This window comes from Phyllostomus discolor, chromosome 14, assembly GCF_004126475.2.
Source record: "Phyllostomus discolor isolate MPI-MPIP mPhyDis1 chromosome 14, mPhyDis1.pri.v3, whole genome shotgun sequence".
In the NCBI taxonomy this organism is placed as follows: Eukaryota; Metazoa; Chordata; class Mammalia; order Chiroptera; family Phyllostomidae; genus Phyllostomus; species Phyllostomus discolor.
In genome coordinates, this window is record NC_040916.2 from 21,740,141 (window position 1) to 21,759,473 (window position 19,333).

Below are 19,333 nucleotides of genomic sequence, written 5' to 3' on the forward strand. Positions count from 1 at the left end.
TAATTCTAAAAGTGTGGTGTAGGAACTAGAAATATGTGCGGAGGCGAATTCATTGCAGATTCTACTATCATCAAACAATATCCCATTTGATAATCATAGCTTGGGTAATTCCATGTTAGTTTTACAGAGCTCTTAAAACTTCCCTTAATGCCAAAGTTTGTTCATATTGATAGAAGTTTTTCTTAAATGTATTAACTTTTTATCTGCTTTCCTAAATAAAATATACAGAATGTAATACAAAAATGCCCCCAAAGCTTAAAAAGTCTAACTGTGACTATCTGTTATTGTGTTACCTGTTTATCAGGTGATACCTGCAAAAATTACTGAATTTTGCCCCTCTGATAAGGGGATTTGTCTTATCCCTGCATGTGATAAATTTGGGGTTTGCCCATCTTTTCCTAGCAATGCAGGAGGAAGCTCTGAAGCTGGTTCTCCTGGCCTTAGAAGATGGTTCTGCTCTATCCAGAAAAGTACTGGTTCTCTTTGTGGTGCAAAGGTTGGAGCCTCGGTTCCCGCAAGCCTCCAAAACTAGCATTGGGCATGTTGTCCAGCTCCTTTATCGAGCCTCCTGCTTCAAGGTACGCACTCGGCCCCACTTCCGCCTGAAGGAAGCACTGCCCTTCCCTGAGCAGGTAGTGCGACTCGGAGTTTAATCAAGGTGCCTGTGTCTTTTCAGAAAATTCAGTTTTTCTTGTAAAGACTATATATAGTGTCCTATTAAAGTTAAATCTTTTTATATTAAATTTGGATGTTGGATATTGAACAATATAGATCAAGCCAAGCCTCAGAGATTTTTGTGTTTGGAGAGACTAATAAGCTGTGTCAGTCTTCTGCCGGGACACAGAAAGAAATGTTCGGAATAGAGAGCCACTGAAGCAGGAAGTGAGCGGTATTTGGCCGTTTGCTCCGGGACGGCTCCACACGCAGGGTCCCGGGGCTCCAGGTGGGGGTTCCAGGATGGGGAGTGATGCTGGGCAGACTCCTTCGTGTTCTAGATCGGTTCCGTGCTGCTTCCCACACCGGTGCCCCCGTCTCATTTATTGTTCATCTCGTTTTCCTGACTCCTAATGTCAAGGCTTCTGGCTTCTGATACAACCCATAACCAGTGCTGCATGGACCAGGGAGGCATGTCTCTAAATGTTGTTAATTCGCCCAAGCAACGTGGAAATCCATTCCTAGGTCACCCCATTCCCTCACCTGACACTCAAACTAAAAAAAAAAAAAATCTGACATTAGCCATCCTACTAAATTCTGTTCTCTCATTTTTTGAAAAGAATAAAATGGCCCACAAAATGAACGGGAGAGTATACAGAATTAATGTTAAAAATTTATTTTATTCATTTAAAAAAAATAATGATTGATTTTTAGAGAGAGGGGAATGGAGACAGGGAAAAAAAAAAAAGAAAGAAACAGCCATCTGTCTTTCCACCTTTCTGCATTCATTGGTTGATTCTTATGTGTGCCTTGACCTTGACACAAGGGGATGGTACTCTAGCCAGCTACCTGTCCAGGACAAATTTTTTTTAAAGCTCTATCTAAAAGCCAACCTTATTCTTTTCCTAGAGTCAGATTATTTACTGAAAATGAGGTGTGGACTTCAGGTGTGGGTCCATCCCTGTCACTTTCCTTAGGTACCTCTGGAACGGTCAGAGCCTTAAGCTACAATAACTCCAGCTGGTCCAGATTGTCCCTAAATAATGCACACTTGTTATAAGTGCTTGTGACAACACGATTGTGTACTAGAACCCAGAAGCCACTTCAGAATGTCTGTCTGCTTCAGGGTGACTTGTTCTCTGGGAACAGCACCAGGCAGGTACCATGTGGGACGCTTACAGAGGAAGGGAAAGCCCACCCTCCCCTGCGGAGAATAACAGGGGGCTCAGAAACCCACCTAGGTGCCCACCAGGTGAAATTCTCCATCCTAATTAAAAGCATTAATAGCAATTTTTAAAAAGATTGGACATTTGTACAAATGCACTTATTTTTCACTTAGATCATGATTATTTCCCTTTATTTCATTGTCCACTCACTTTATTCTCTTGGTGTGGTTCATACCACACTCTCACCCACAAAGAGACTTATCTCCTCATATTGCACTAGGTCCACACCCTGACCTTCACTCGCTGTGGCAGAGTGTGTGCCAGTGCCCATTTCGTCTTCCTCGTGGGACTCAGGCCGGGCTCTGGTCCCCACTCTGCCTGGCAGGGGTACGGTGCATCCAGCTGCATCCAGCTGTGTCCTTCCAGCATCTCTCGCTTCCATTGGAGCAGCTTTTCCAGCTGCGGGACAGTTCTGCTGGTTCTCAGCACAGCACAGTTGCAGGACTTCAGACGTTGCCTCTCCTGGAAACCCTGGATTGTTTTTAGTTACAGACACTTTTGAGAGCCGAGTACGGGGAACCCCAGTATGTCGCGTAGAAAGCCCAGTCTCCACGTTACCGAGGGTTAGCCTCCGTTGAGGAGGCGTTCTCACACATATGCATATATGCATTTGGTCTTTTGACTTGCTTTTTAATTGTGGCGAAATATGTTTCCTTTCTGTAACTGTAGTTCTTGATTTTTTAATTTATTTATTTGGTCTTTCTATGGACTTGCCTAACGAAATTTAAGTTCGATCTTCTTGTAATACGAATGGAATATGCTTTCAAATATTGTATCAGTATGACCTAGAAGTCTCAACTAAAACATTTTGTAGCTTCTTTGATGGAAGTTTTCTGCTAGAGGAATTTGAGTCCTAAAAGGTTGAGTCCTAGGCAAAATATGTTCTAAAATGTGTTAGGATGTAAGGTGATCCTAGACAAGAATAAATTATTTTACTTTGATATGTTAAGGATTTGGGCTAAACCCAGCTTGACTTCAAGTGTGAATTACTGGGTATGAGAACAATAGCATCTACCCCAACAAGTTTGGAGAGTTAAATGGGTTAACACTTCCATGTAACAGTTGGTAAGGTAGCTTAATACATTGACTGGCACATGCTAAGTGCTCAATAAGTGTTAATTATTTTAATTACTAAACGATATTATCGTTACCATCATTGTTATAGTTCAGCATCTCAGAATTTACACTTTCTGTTGGTGGCTCACCCTACAAATCTCCAAGGAGAATTAAGCCACGTAGAATTAGTCATCTTGAGAGTCACACCAGCATCCAGAGCTCCAGTTAGGAGTACCGGCTAGCTCAACACCAGGCAAACCCTGCAGTGGTACTCCATGGTTACGGAAAACAAATGTACATTGTTTGTCAGAATAATTGCACTTGTATTAGTATTTTTTCTCACTAAGGCATAATACACACACACACACACATGGTTTAAAGCGCACTGTGTGTTAAGGTCTGTTCAGTCTTTGGATTTGTTCCAGCACATACTCATTCCAGAAGATTTTGACATCAGTAAAAGGGAAATGTTTTATTGGCAAAAGGCTGTGCCCTGTTTTAATCTTGCTGTTGTTACTAAAAGAGATTTGTTACATTAAAAATTATCCATTATCTGTAAAGGCTCTTACAAAGTATCAGCCCATTTTGTTCTTTCTCTGACTCACGACGAGATCCTGTGCGCCCAACAGGTCACCAAGCGCGACGAAGACTCTTCTCTGATGCAGCTGAAGGAAGAATTCAGAACCTACGAAGCGCTGCGGCGAGAGCACGACTCCCAGATCGTGCAGATAGCGATGGAGGCGGGCCTGCGCATCGCGCCGGACCAGTGGTCCTCGCTGCTGTACGGAGACCAGACCCACAAGTCTCACATGCAGTCCATCATTGACAAGGTAGACCTTTGTTGTTCCTCCTTCCCGGGCTGGTCTGGGTGTCGGTAATGCGTGATCTGGCAACTCACTCGTTTGAGCCGTGTGTGTTAGGGGGCGCACTGCGCGTCAGACTCCTTATGACGTGTGTTCTCTGCAGTCGGGTGGCATGTCATAGCTAGTCCCATCGTATGCCAGCTTGTTCGTATAAAGACTGTTTCAAATTGAGGGATAATGGACACCGTTCAGACAAGATTTGATGGGTGTCGTGAGGCTTGATCCAGTGTGCGCTCGCTCGTTTCTCTGAGAGGCTCTCGTCTCTTACCTCATTGATTCCCTCCCTTCACTGTTCCCAGAGTTCTGTTCACTGCGTTAGTTAAACCCGTTGTCTGAACGCCTTTATTGTCTGCTTGCAGCAGCCACTTACGGCCTGGAAGGTGTTCACATGGAGGTTTCCTATATTCTCAGCCAGAAAAATTTCACATAAGTTACCAACCATTCTAAATTTGTCCAAATTTTCAGTAAACTTACTTCTCTACTTTATCTGTTGTTTGTTATGATGAAAAAATCAGTAGAGTATACATGAATTTTAGGTCAGCCTCCATTATTTCTGACTCTAAGAGCTATTTTTAATTTTCTTAAAATAGGAGCATACTAAGAAAAAACTGGGGTATACTATAAATGTGTTGTAATTCAATGTGAAATATATGAACGCACTATAAAAAAGCCTTAGAATGCCATGTAAATATATTATGTTCAGTCATACTATTTAATTTTTACTGTTTTACCTTACATACTTATAACCATAGAGATTATGTACTGACCTTTATAGAGTCCACCCTACCATTAATTGGAAGAAATAAGGTCAAGATGTTGCCCAGATATTTAGCACTTACTGAGAGCTGACTGGGTACGTTCCGTGTGGTTTAAAGAATGCAGTCATGTATTCTTCGCAGCAGTGCTGTTCGATCCTTTCCGTGTAGAGGCAGAGAGGTTAAGGACACTCCTCCCGAGACAGACCTGGGTTTGAACCGGGGTGTTCTGACTCTGGGATGCATGTTCATAACCACTTAACCAAACTTGACCTGCAGCTCGTAGGTCTAAAATTATGCAACTGACTGACTGTAACATATCGAAACCCTAGTAATGATCTCTTAAAGAAGTAGCTTTCTACCACTGAAGAGAATCTTGACTTCTTTTACGAAGATTCTACAAGGAAGTTTTGGCCTTATTGTCTGAACTGAACTATGTAACTAGGTGTATGTCCTGTAATAATTTTCTCACATTATGAGCAAGAATTTGAACTTCCAGACACCTTCATACAGCAAACTGATAAACATGCTTTGCAGGGTATGGGATGTATTATCATTATATAGAGCAGTAGAACTTGCTGTGATAATAGAATGTTCTACATATGCACTGTCCGATACAGTGATCATTGGCCACACATGGGTATTTTCTTAATTGATTTTTGAGGGGTGGGCAGGAAGGGAGAGGCACAAAAAGCAACATCGCTTTTTTGTTCCACTTATCTATGTGTTCATTGGTTGTTTCTTGCACATGCCCTGACCGGGGATTGAACCCTCAACCTTGGTGTGTGGGGATGGCGCTCTAACTAACAGAGCTAGCTGGCCAGGGCTCGCACATGGTTATTCAGCAACTGAAATGTGATTTGTGCAACTGAGGAACTAAATTTTTTAATTAATGTAAATAGCCACATGCTGCTAATGGCTACTGTATTGAACAGTGGGAATATTTATTAAAATTGATAAGAAAAGCAATAATCCTAGTAAATTAATAGACAAAGAAACACGAATTAACAATTCACAAAGGAGAAATATATCTAGTTGACTGGGTAGAGTTCAGCCCCAATAGTAATTAAATACACATTTAAAACAGTGACAAGTCAAACGTTGCCTGTTTAATTAGTAAAAGAAACATATGCTCATACATTGCTGATGGCTTATAAAATGCATTACGGATCTTTGGGGGAGCTCAGTGAATAAAAATTCAAAATATTCCTGTCCTTTGGCCAAACTCAATATTCCTAATAATTTTTTTTATTCCTAATAATTTGTTTTAAGGAAATAATCTAAGCTTTCACAAAGGTTGTGAGCTCAAAAGTATTAGTTGCTATATTATTTATAAAGAAAATGAGGGGATGGTTAAAAAAGTTAAGAAGTATCTACTCAGAACACCATTTTATGGCCATTAAAATTACAGTTATGTCAGAACAGATACTTTCTGCAACTGGTAAATAGTATTTAGTTTCTTTTAAAAAATTAGTGAAATATTTTAATTAAGTCTTTGTGGTAGATACAGGGGTATTGTCATTATATCAGATACTTACTTTTGTGGATAGCAATATCAAAATGTTTTGTTATAATGTCAAAGGTAGCCAAAACCATAATTTTATAAACTGATTATAGCTAGGTAAAAAAGGTGTACAGATGAAAAAAATTAAACATAGATATGTCAACATTCTAGTAGTAGTATTTTTCATGTCTTTTAAAATGTATGCTTTTAAAGAAAAATGATCTTTTATAGAGTGACCTTTAGTGAGGGAAGTACTCTCACCTGTGTTAATGAACAGTTAACTTTTCCAAGTGTAAACCTCAGTTATTATCACATGACCAACCTTTTTTCCTGTTAAAGGCCATATGTGGGCAACATAAGGAAGTTAATGCATTAAGCCCTAGGAAAACATACAACCTGGTGGGTTCTAAGAATCCCAAACTGAATTAGGATTTTTGGGAGTTACAGTGGACTTTGGAAATTATTTAGTCCATACAGCACATGCACTTCAGGCTGAGTCTGTAAAGGTCATAGCCAGTGTCATGATCTTTGGTCTGGAAGAGAACTGGAACTCCAACTCCAGCTGAGTTCAGTTTCATGGTTCTTGCCTTTGTATAGCATTATCTCTAGACTGTGTTTCCAAACTTCAGTTATTTGGAAGGGTCCCAAGAGCCAGACTGTGAGAACATAAAATGGCAAAAGTACTTCCCAGCTGAGAGCCAGGAGCGCTCTCCCCGTGAGGCCCGGCGGCAGGGGGAATGCGCCAGGCTCTGTAGCCGCAGAGAAATGCAGGGTTCGCCCAGGTAGCAGTAGGTAATCCGGTCTGGCCAGAGCGTGGGATGTGCAGGGAGATAAAGATTAAACTTAATAAATTGCAAAAATGATTGTGAGTATTGTAAGTAATCTTTATTTTAAAGGGATTATCTGGCCTTTGGGGAAGTTAATATTTTTCTTTTTTAAGTTGCAGACTCCAGCCTCTTTTGCACAAAGTGTTCAGGAACTAACGATTGCTCTCCAGCGGACTGGAGATCCAGCAAACTTGAACCGCCTGCGGCCCCATTTGGAGCTACTGGCGAACATCGACCCTAGTCCAGGTAAACCAAGGAAACGCCTGGGCTGTGTCCTCCGCATGCCCCGGTGCTGCTTGGTGGTGTTTTAATTATTCCTTGTTACAGTCTTCTAGAATTTCCCAAAATGGTTATTTCAGGTTTTTTCTACAATATTTTTAAGTTTCTGGCTCCAGTCTTCCTCGTCTCTGTTGTTACTTCAACTGATTGTTACTTAGTACTTTTTACTCTGCTGTTCATAGGTTCTCTTTTTACATTTCCTTTCTCTCACTGTAAAGGTGTGCTGTATTTAGCCATTCTCAACTCTTGACAAAACTCAAGTTTTTTCCTTTTTCTAAATCATATGTCATTAGTTGCATTTTTGGTCCCATTTCCCCCCCCCCCCCCGTTTGCAGTCCCTTTCCTATCCCTTCTTCCTGACCTGAAAGTCACCCAACCTTCATCTTCCGCCTCATACTTCATCTGAGACATGTTGGCTTGTGTGTTGCAGTTCCTGTGTATATTCCCACTACTGAACTAAAACTCTCTTTCTTTTTACAGATTTTTTATTTTTAGAAAGAGGCGGAGGGAGGGAGGGAGAAAGGGAGAGAAACATCAGTGTGTGGTTGCCTCTCACGTACCCCCCACCACCACCACCGGGGACCTTGCCCACAACCCAGGCAGGTGCCCTGACTGGGAATTGAACCAGCGACCCTTTGGTTCACTGGCCAGCTCTCAGTCCACTGAGCTGCACTGGCCAGGGCTGAACTAGGACTCTCTTAACATTTACTATGAATTTCCAACTTTCTAATTACAAAAGCTTCTCTCGGTCCTTACATTATTTGATAATGCTGTTGACTACTCCCTTGATACAGGAACTCTTATAGTAGCGTATAGCTGGTATCTGTAGTCTTACGGTGATCTTCTGATCTGTCTGAATGCGGTTTCTGTCTTATTTTGGCCGTTCTCTCCCCTCCTGCCCACCAAGGAGCGGATGGGATGGCTGTGTCCTGGAACCGTGTGTGCTCCGTACCCCGTGGGTGATGGTCATTCGTTCCCCGCGCCGGTGTCTCTCCTCACAGACAGCAGACTCCCGGATATCCGCGCCACTGCTCTGCCTTCCCCACTGCGGGCCGTCCCAGGTGCCTTCTGAGACGCGCCGTGGGCTCCTCGCCCCATCCTCGCTGCGGGCCTGCCCTTCCTCCCGTGCCCTCTCTCTGTGAACGACCCGTTCTCCAGGAACGCGAGCTCAAAACCCGAGTCTCTCTCGTTACTTTCTCTGTTCCTTTCCCCTGCTCCGCACGCCATTCCAGATGGCAGGGTCTGTCTGTTCTCCTTCCACCCGGTCCCTTGGCCCCTGCGCCGGTCAGCGCCGCCTCAGTGAGGGCCTCGGGCCTCTTCCCGAGACGGCGTGCCCTCCGCTCCGCTCACCAGTCTCATTTCCGCCTCGTAGGCCTTCAGCGGCACCCCGGCGCTCGCTCGCAGGAGGAAGGTTAGCACTCCTGAACGTGGCACTCAGCACTCTGAGTTTTTGCCAGCCTGCCTTTGTGGGTTCACCACCAAAAGTGCTTAACCAGACCAATCAGAGAGCTGTTCCTAGAGCACGTGGTTTTCCTCTCGTCTGTGCTCTGATCACCCAGCAACGAGAAGAGCACTTCCCAGTCTCGCCACCCGTCACCCACCAGCTCGAGTCTGAGCCATCGTCCTGTGCTCCTGCTGTGAGCGCGGATAAACTGGGCCGCAGCTGAGGCGCCCCCCCCCCCCCCCACTTATGTGCCGGTGTCGTCTTGTCAGGTCCGTCCTTCCCACATCTCTGTCTCTTACCACCAGTTTTCCGTCTCTGCTGGGGTCTGCCAGCCTGCAAGCATACCGTTACTCCTCTGGTTGTAACACGCTCTGACACCGCCTGCCATCCGCCTACCACTGCTCTTCTCTCCTTTCCTATGGCCCTCGAACTTACTGCAGTCAGGAATTTATCTCCGCCACGTAATCCGATCTGCTTTTGTCGAGGTGACAAATGACTTCCACGTAGCAAACTCCAGACATCAACTCTTGGTGCTTACTGTGTTTGGCTCGTTAGCAGCGTTTACCATTGTTGTGTACTCTGCTGCTTAGGACACTTTTTTCACTTGGCTTCCAGGCCTCCGCTCTCACCTAGTTTCCTTCCTTCTTTCTTCCGTCCTCCTCCTCAGCCTCCTTGGCTGCTTCCTCCTCCTCTCCACAGCTTCTGATCATTCTGCCCCCTGGCGTCCAACTTTCGGAGTGCCCCCAGAGTTAGTCCTTGTATCTCTTCTGTTTCCTGTTTACTCTGATTCCCTAGAATGTGCTTTAAATGTTATCTAATCATTGTTTAAAGTCTCATGGCTTTAAATATTATTTATATAACTCATGAATTTATTGTATCTCATTAGTTTTGAAGCCCACAGTTCTATTCAGATCTTAGCATTTCTGAAATTAGGATGCATTTGTTGTACAAGCAGCGGAATGTGATCGTTTAGTTAGTAATCTTTAACAGAATTTTTCGGCACATAAAACAATGGTGTGTGTGTGTGTGTGTGTGTGTGGTGTGTGTGTGTTACAATGGGCAGCAGTTTAGAGTCTGTGCAACAAACAGTGTATCCAGGCCAGACCTTCTCCCAGAACTGTTTTGAGTATCCACCTGCCGGCTCAGTAGCCAACATTCCAGCCTCTACCTTGAATATCAAATAAGAATTCCCAGCTGAATCAGTTGAAAAGTGAGTTCCAGACCCCCGCCCCACCCCCATTCCGGTTAGTGACAGCCCTGGCTCTCCGTGTCCTCGGTGCAGACACCTTGGCGGTACCACCCCGACTCCTCTCTCCCTCGTACGGCACATCTGCCCCGTCAGCATGTCCTGTGGGCCCGGCGCACTCGGGAGGCACCTGCTTCTCCCTCTCACTGCTGCCGCCCCTCGCTCTCCTCACCAACTGCAGAACAGCCTCCTCCTGTCTGTCGGTGTGAGCACAGGTGCCAAGGCGACCCCGTCACCCCTCTGCTTCAGGGCTTTCATTGCTCAGCAAAAGCCAGAATCTTCTCCACGACCTGCAGGGCCCCCCAGGATGCGGTCGTCCTTCACCTCTCGCCCACCCTGTCTCCTGCACATGCCCATCCCGCTGGCTCTCTGGTTCCACCCGCACAGACGGGCCGGCCGCTCCCGGAGCGGGGCTTCGCACTTGCTGTCCCAGGATGTCCTTCTGCCCGTCTGTCCCCAGGGCCCGTTCGGACCCTGCTTTCGGTCCGAGGTCCGAGATCCGGCACAGCCTCCTCAGGAGGCCCTCCCAGTCCGCCCGGCCCACAGCGTCACACACGCCTCTCTCACTCCCTGTCTCGGCTCGGTTTACTCGCTCCTGATCATCTGCACACTTTGTATTTGGACCGTTTATCTTGCCTGCTTCCTGGCTCCTCTCCTTGAATGTAGCAGGGATGTTTGTTTTGATTGCTACTGCTTCCCCAGCGACTAGAGCAATCCCTGGGAATTGGGTGTGCCAAAAAATGCTTGTGTGTGACTGTTCTTTTTACCTTCTCCACCTCTTCATCTTCGTTGTTGTTGTTGTTGTTGTTAAAATTTCACGTGTCCTTCAAAGCCTACCCATTTCAAATGCCATCACCTAAATCTTTCAGAACATCTCCAATCTGACGCCATCTCTGCATCTGTGTCCTCACATCATTTTATATTTCTTTTAAAGAACATTGCAGCCCTGGCCGGGTGGCTCAGTTAGTTAGAGCATTTTCCCAACACGCCAAGGTTGCGGTTTGCTCCCTGGTCAGGGCACACACAAAAATCAGCCAACAAGTGCATAAGTAAGTGAGTGGAACAAGTTGATGTCTCTCTCTGCCTGCCTGTCTCTCTCTCGTGCTCAAAATTAGTTAATTAGTTAATTAAACACGTCATATTTAGCCCCGTGGTTAATTTTTCCTTTATAAAATCCCACCGCCGGCCCTGGAGAAATAACGCACTAAATGAAGAAGATGGACAGCAGAGTTGCTTCATACGTTAGCTCTTCTATTAAACCGTTAAAATTTGTTTATCAATACTTGATTTGTATGGAATTTCAAAATACACATTACAGATTGGTTTGCTGTGGGCAGTGCACAGGTAAATTTTGTTTGGTGCACACGGTGTTGGCCTGCACAGTATTCTAAATTGTTTTAGGTTACCAACACTTAAAGACTGGATAATTTTATATAAAAATCTCAAATTTGGGCTTTCCCTGGGAAACTGTGGTGTATCAGGCAGTGCCAGCCTTGCATTTTCACATCACGACTATCGGCTAAAGTCTAATAGTGACCATGACCTGAGATGTGAGACGTCCTCTCCGGTCCAGCGTGGTCCAGCACAGTCCCTCCCTCCATGTGTTGTCATTTCCGACACTAAGGGTCTCAGGACAGCTGCCATCTGTGGTGTGGGCTGCCTGATTGCTTTCTGTTACCTCCCCTGTCCCTACAGCCAGTTCAGTTTGCAACCCCAGATTTAGAAGAATATATCGGTTTCTTTACAATGAGGTTTAAGTGAGTAAGCTGTCACCTGAAGCTTACCTTGCTTTCACTGCAGTGCTGACACAGCTCCTTTGTTAATGTAATGTTGAGCAAAACAGTGAATAACATTTTAAAAAGTGTGTGTTTGTTGTGTAGATGCTCCTCCTCCTACTTGGGAGCAGCTGGAAAACGGGCTGGTCGCCGTGCGCACGGTGGTACACGGGCTGGTGGATTACATCCAGAACCACAGCAAGAAAGGAGCCGACCAGCAGCAGGTGAGGGAGAGGCTGGAAACATGGACGCGCGCCACCGCGGGTGTCTTCACAGGCACACGCAAGCCAGCAAGGCGACACGCACATTCTGAGACTCGGACTGCACTGGCAACGTGTGGGCTTAGCGTGGTTAGCAGCCAGTCACTGGATTAGTCTGGTGCTTTTATGTGACAACATTGAAATGAAATAGTTCTTGTTGGCCTAATGCTGGGCTGGAATCACTTTTCTCAGTGGATGTAGCAGCATTTGATTCTGTGCTAAAGCTCATTCCGTTTCAGTCCAGTTAGTCTCTTTGGTTACTGTAACATCTCTGTTTGACAGTACGAACCACTTTTTCGTGGTCATGCTACATCTCTCCAATACCGTTCACATGTTTGTAAATGCTTTTTCCATATTGGTATTGTAACATTTTTCATTCATAATGTTTTTTATTCCAGTGAGCCAAATTTTCTCAAAAAATTTTAAAATGAAATATATGGCAGTATAACATAATGCATCATGTAACTAGACTTTTTAACTTCCCACAATTTTGTTTCGCTCTCAGGATTTATATTACTAGCTCTTTTATTTTGCAGTAGTAAACTTGAGAAATTAAAACTTCGTTATTAATTTATCTGGCTCAGGTAAACATTAACAATAGATTATTTACTGTTCTTAATCTTCTGTGGGAGGCAAGATATATTAAAACTGTCTTAAGGAGAATGATGTGGATGTAATTATCCTAATCAATCTAAGCACAAATCAGAGCTTTATTTTTTGATTCAGAAATAAATGAAATTAAAACCTATTTTTTAACTCCCTGTTCCATGAGACATTATGAAGAATGTGACAAAATTAGTAAGATTAGCCTTTAAATTCTACCAATTAGTGATAAAAATGCATCAATTTTTCTTTCATTTAGTATTGCGTTTGATAACTTATTAACTCCTAAATCCACTGTCCTGCCTTATCACTGAGTTGTAAATAATGAGTTTCATTTGTACCTTGGGAGATACGTTAAGTCCTTGATACAGCCTATATGTCAAGACTTGGTTACAGAGTGTTTGTCGGCTGTAGGGCATATCGTAGATTTGTGGTGTGTCATAAAGAAACATAATTACAGCCCTGGCTGGTGTGGATCGGTGGGTTGAGCGCCAGCCTGTGAACCAAGAGGTTCAATTCCCAGTCGGTGCACACATCTGGGCTGCAGGCCAAGTGCCCCAACTGGGAGCGAGGGAAAGGCAACCATTTGGTGTTTCTCTCCTTCTCGTTCTCCCTCCCTTGCCCTCTCTCTAAAAATAAATAAATAAAATCTTTTTTAAGAAAAGAAACAGGATTATAAGTAAACTAAACATTGTTCAAAACAAATATTAGAAGACAGTTTAAACATTTAAAAAGTCCTGAACTTCAGTGGTTTGTTCATTATAAAACCTGGAAGAATATCATCCAGCCCTCATGAAATTTAATCAAAAATTTATGTGAGCCCTGGCCAGGTAGCTCAGTTGGTTAGAGTTATCATCCCGATACACTAAGGTTGGGGGTTTGATCCTCAGTCAGGGCACATACTAGAGTCAACCAATGAATGCAAGAATGGGTGAATGACAAATATCTATCTGTCTACCTCTTTCCTCCCCTACCTCTACCTCCGTCTCTACCTCTCTCCTTCCCTGGCCTCCCTCCCTCCCTCCCTCCCTCCCTTGGTATGTGTTTGAGAACATACCAGGGTGTCTGGACTACATTCTCTTTAATTAACTTATTTTGGGGCTCTCTGAAACAAGACAGAACGACTTTCCAGCGCTTTCGCTCTGGGCAGTCTAGGTAAGTGTATGAAGCAGTCAGTCTGAATTGTTCATCTAGATTATCAAGATCCTAAAATGGCAGTGAAATTTTTCCATCTTTTTTTAATGTCTAATGTTTTACTTTTGGACTTAGCCTCCGCAGCATAGCAAATACAAAACGTACATGTGTCGAGACATGAAGCAGAGAGGAGGATGCCCTCGCGGGGCCAGCTGTACATTTGCACACTCCCAGGAGGAACTGGAAAAGTAAGTGCAAGAAGTCATTGAACTCGGCCTTCTAGCAGAAGAAGGTCGAGTTATTGAGTAGAGTGACTTGCTGCCATGGAGAAGACAAGAAGAGTAGGTGTATTCTCTTCAATGAACAGGAAATGTTTAGAAAGTAATACATGAGACGGAATTTTTAAAAAGAAGATTGAAGCAGTCTTTTCAGCTTTCATTTCACCGTGCCTAAAAATAGGAAGCTATTTCTGGTTAATTAAATCTAGAATTGAGTCATTCTCACTACCAAAATAGAGATGAAAATTCTGAGAATTTTCATCAGTTTTCACTGAGTGATTTTAACTAATTGAGTAACATATGACCAATGGAAAAATGGCCTCTCTGCTCTATTAAAGAAATTGTTTAATTTCCAGGTTGAGTTTCACAAATATTCAAATGTGGAGGACTAGGTAATTTCAGTGATGTTAAATTTTCCAGCACATAGTAGAAAGAAAAACTTTAAAATTTTTTTATAAAATCAGCAATACTAAGTTTGAAAAATGGTATAATTAAACTACATATTTATCTCACATATTAACATTTGTAAAATCCCAAATATTAAACTTGGAATTCAGTAATACATTAAAGTAGATGCCATGGCTTACTGCAAAGGTAGGTAGCACAATATTAGTTACTATAAGTTATAGAAGAAATACCTTGTGATCGATCATATCCAAAAATGCCAAAAGGCATTTGAATAAAATTTAATGTCCGTGATAGATCAAAATCCCTTATTAGAACAAAAATATCATAGGCACTTCCTCAACATTATATCTTATAAGCCAGCATGATAACATCATGCTTAATTAGTAAATGTTAGATTTAGTCTCATTTAAGAGTAAAGCAAACTTCTGTGCTAGTAAAACAATTATTTAATATTCTAGAAGTAGTAGCAAATGTATGTGAACAAGAGAGTAAAACAGTCTTAAAATTATTATACAGAGCGATTCAAGAAGAGCACTGGAAGCTAAAGAAATGAGAATTTGCACTGACCAGCATGGCTCAGTTGGTTGGGAATCGATTCCCGTTCAGGACACATGCCTGGGTTGCGGGTTCGGTCCCTGTTTGGGGTGTGTGTGAGAGGCGACCAGCCGATGTTTCTCTCTCACATTGATGTTTCTCTCCCTTTCTTTCTCCCTCCCTTCCCCTTTCTCTAAAAGAATAAATAAGTGAAATCTTTAACAAAAAAGAAAGGAGGCCTTAGTAAGATTGCAAATCAAAAAAAATTTTTGATGAATTGCTGTCATATAAACCAGTAAAGTGAAATTAAAGATTCCTTTTGCATTAACAACAAAAAGATACATATGAAATTGTAAACTGTAAGAAGTTTCAAGACCTATATGCATTGAGTTAGTAGGCTAGCTGGGAACATAGGAAAGAATTGGCTAAAAGAAGAAGAATACTGTATTTTTATATGAGACTGGGCATTATAAAGGTTTTATTTTCTCTGAAACAGTAAATTCACTGAAATCCCAAGTAGAATCTTCACATGATGATTTTTAGGACCTAACAATCATTTATTTGGAAAATTATGCAGATAGCCAAGCACATTCTGAAAAAAGTAGGGACTAGACTAGTAACTAGAATAATAAGCAGTAGTCTGTATTATGAGCTAAAATGTATACGGGCTATAGTATTAGGATAGATCAATGAAACATAATAGAGAATGTAGAGAGAGCTCCAGACACATGCCGGGACTTGGCACACGTGTTCAAGGTGGCACTCACACCAATAAGAGAAAAGTGGATGGAGTAACTGCTGTCCATTTGACGTATAATAGCTAGATTATTACCTTTACACCAGAATGAATTATAAATATATCAGAAATTCAAATATTTAAGAAGGAAACCATAGAATACTTAAAGACTTTTATTGTTGTTACATAATTTTACAATAGGAAAAGGGTTTTTGAAGAATGACAACCCAGCATCCATAAAGGAGAAGATTGATAAGTTTGATTACATAAAAATTAAAAACTAAGATATGGCCTAAACACCACAATTAAAAGAAAAAAGATTAGTAGGGAGATAATATACAAAAGCTGATATCCCTAACACAGAATGAGCTCTTAAAAATCTGTAAGAAAGAAAGGCCAGTAGATAGATGGAACATGAACATGAATGAGCAAAAAACAGTAGAATACCGATCGCCAGTAAACATGTGAAGCTGTGTTCACCTTCACTCATTGCTAAAGAATGCAAGTAAAAACAAAAGTCGATATTCTTGAACTAACAGTTAACAGAGACTGATACTACCCAGTGTTTGGTGCGGTGCTAACATAAAAGACACTGTCAGTGGGGGTGGTTATTAATTGTTTTGGAGCATTAACATAGTTTCTAACATGCATACCTGAGACTTTGTGATTCTGCGTCTGGGCACTCACACAGGGTACTAATACGTGTACATAATCATCTGTTACTACATTGTTTTAATAGAAAAAAATTAGGAATAACTTAGAATGCACTGACATAAAGGAATGGCCAAGGTTACAAAGTGGAGGGGAAAATATTACTAACCAATCATATATGACCCTGTTTCTGTAAACAATAATCTTATGCACATATGAATATTAAGGAAGTGTACAGAGGGAAAATCTATATGATTAAATGCCAAACTGTTAACAGTGGTTTCCCCCAGAAATTTGCCACACACAGAAAAGATTTGAAAAAAATAGCATTACTCTTTTGGGGGTTTGTGTTTGAAATTTTTTAAAATGCACTAGGTAGTTGTAAAGAGAGTTGCTTTCGTTGTCGAGGAGCAAGGATGCCGAGTCTGAGGGCTTCGTTTTTCCCTGTGGTTGGATTCGGCATCTGCTCGCCTTTCACACCGAAGCACATGTTCACATTTAGGCGGTATCCTCCATTGTTTCCGTGAGCCCAGCTTTGAAGTGATCCCAGCTTTATGTGGGTACACACAACAGCAGCATCTCTGAATCAGATCTGATACAACTTGCAATTCTCGATTGCTTAAATATTTTCACGGAACAAATAATAAATTTTTCTCAGTGCACATTGGCTTTTTGTTTTACTCTTAATTTACAATGTAGGCTCACAGTATCCCAAGGCACCTGAAGGGAACCTAAAATCTTGCAGAAAACTGTCTTCTAAAGATTTTTCTACCCCTTCCTCCCATAAGTTTTAGGGAAAAAAATTTTTCAATAAAAATAATTATATTCATTCAAATATTAGCATGATTTGTAATGTTACAAATATCATGAGGAACTTTATACTTAGTGTGTCTTAAGATTTCATAGAATATATACACACAGACATGCATGCGCATGCACACGCGTGCTCAGATCCATAGCTAAAGTCAGTGTTGGCGGAGAATTTCTAGAAAATAATGTACTTGGAATCTTTAACGTCTGTACCTGTTTCTTAAGGACATTTGTGTTGCTGGTTTTGCCTTTGTGATTTTGGTTGTGGTGTGTGCCTTTGCTTTTTGTGTAGATTCCGTAAGATGAACAAACGCCTAGTTCCCAGAAGACCCCTGAGCGCCTCTTTGGGCCAGCTGAACGAGGTGGGCCTGCCTGCAGCGGCCGTCCTCCCAGACGACGGCACCGTGGATCTGCCCGGCAGAAAGCCCCCCGCTCTGCCCAACGGGATTGTGTCAGCAGGGAACACGGTCACGCAGCTGATCCCACGAGGGACCGACCCCAGCTACGACTCCAGTCTGAAACCAGGGAAGATGGATCATCTGAGCAGCAGCGCCCCCGGATCCCCTCCTGACCTGTATGTCATTTTCCTAGCATTTATTTTAAAGTTTCTTTTTTAAAGTTTATTTATTTATTTATTTTTAGAGAGGGGGAAGGGAGTGAGAAAGGCAGGGAGAGAAACATCAATGTGTGGTTGCTTCTTCCACATATATGGACCAGCTAGGGACCTGGTCCATAACTCAGGCATATGCCCTGACTGGGAATTGAACCAGCGACTCTTTGGTTCTCAGGCCAGCGCTCAATCCATTGAGCCACACCAGCCAGGGCTCAAGTTTCTTTTTTATAAATGTAAAATAGAGGGAAGGAAGAATAATCAGTGTTTTTTAATTCATTTCTTTGCCACTTCGGGGGTTTTTTATTCCTGATTTCTGGGTACTGATTTTGTAAGAAAGTTCACGTAAGTGAAATAAGATGAAAGTTTGTAAATTTTGTAGAAGGAATGACTATTGGAAGAAAATCATTTCCCAAATTGTGACAATTTATTTTTTTACATTTAACAGTCCGAACAATTCAAGACCTTAAGTCTGACTTGCAGAATTTTCTTCCTGCAGGCTGGAATCGGTCCCTAAGAGCATCCCTGCCCTAGCTGTGAATCCGCATCCTGTACCTCCACGGGGCCTGACAGACCTGCCTCCCATGCCCGTCACCAAGCCGCTCCAGATGGTGCCGCGGGGCTCCCAGCCGTACCCCGCGCAGCAGGCCGATGTCTACTATCCGGACCCTCGGGGAGCAGCTCCGCCCTTCGAGCCCGCGCCCTATCAGCAGGGTAATGGCCTTTCCTTTGCTGCACTCACTGTTCTTAGCTCTTAGGGGACGAGTCCAGGTAGGAGTGGTCGCTTTTGCAGCGGCCTCCGTAAGGTAAGTGTGCTTTCTAATGGTTTGGAAAAAACAGATCCTGTGACCAACGAAACAGTATAGAATAAATGAAGTAGCCAAGCTATAAGGCTGTTGTGTATTAGACATATTCACATGTTCATGGAAATAACAAGTCGGCCACGTAGACAATGGAAGTTCGCTAAGGCAGTATATATTTGCCTGACCAAAATTTTCTTCAAGCATGAAAAATGTTTTTAATACATTACAGTGGGTATAAATTAAGGAGGCACAGTATATTTCTGTCTCTTTCAGTTATCACCTAATATTTTTCTGGGTCCCATCATATAAACGAAAAATGCAGCATACAGAGAGGGAGTTTATAGCGTGGAGTTGTATTAGTAAAGAAGAGAAAACTCGATGGGTGAGTGTGTGTGTGTGTGTGTGTACAGGCGTACCTCGGAGGTCGTTTGGGTGTGGTTTCAGATCCCCGTAAAGCGAGTCACACGAATCTTTGGTTTCCCAGTGTGTATAAAAGGGATGTTTACGCCGTACTAGTGTGTGTTAGTGGGTACAGCAGCATTGTGTCCAAAAACTACTACACATCCCTTAATTAAAAATACTTGATCGGTAAAAACCGCTGACTGTCAGCTGGGTCTGTTGGGAAGCTGTCACCAGTACACTCGCTCCCCGGGGTTGCCACAGACCTTCAGTTTTTTAAAATGCAATTATTGTGAAATGCAGTAAACAAAATGCAAGCAAGCGAAGTACGCCTGTATACACTGTATGTGTGTTAAAAATGAGGTGTTTGGTTGTGTTGCTTAGTATTCGTGTGGTCGCAATGACTGCAAGCCTTGGGAGCTCACTGAGAGCTTGAGAAATTAGAGGGGCTATGGGGGAATGCCCTAAGGAGAGGTTT

At 42.7% G+C, this 19,333-nt stretch overlaps 1 protein-coding gene across 3 annotated transcripts in view; it reads left to right on the forward strand.

Annotated features, from left to right (window-relative positions):
- RC3H1 (ring finger and CCCH-type domains 1) overlaps positions 1-19,333 on the forward strand; it is a 64,914-nt gene that overhangs the window by 31,349 nt on the left and 14,232 nt on the right. For 2 of the 3 annotated variants that reach the window (XM_028530957.2, XM_036015367.1), the window contains 7 exons: positions 403-578; positions 3,566-3,766; positions 6,999-7,131; positions 11,735-11,853; positions 13,762-13,874; positions 17,336-17,617; positions 18,153-18,367. In XM_028530957.2, the coding sequence (XP_028386758.1) occupies positions 403-578; positions 3,566-3,766; positions 6,999-7,131; positions 11,735-11,853; positions 13,762-13,874; positions 17,336-17,617; positions 18,153-18,367 (1,239 nt within the window). The remainder of the gene's footprint in view (positions 1-402; positions 579-3,565; positions 3,767-6,998; positions 7,132-11,734; positions 11,854-13,761; positions 13,875-17,335; positions 17,618-18,152; positions 18,368-19,333) is intronic. The other variant, XM_036015368.1, reaches the window with a different exon arrangement.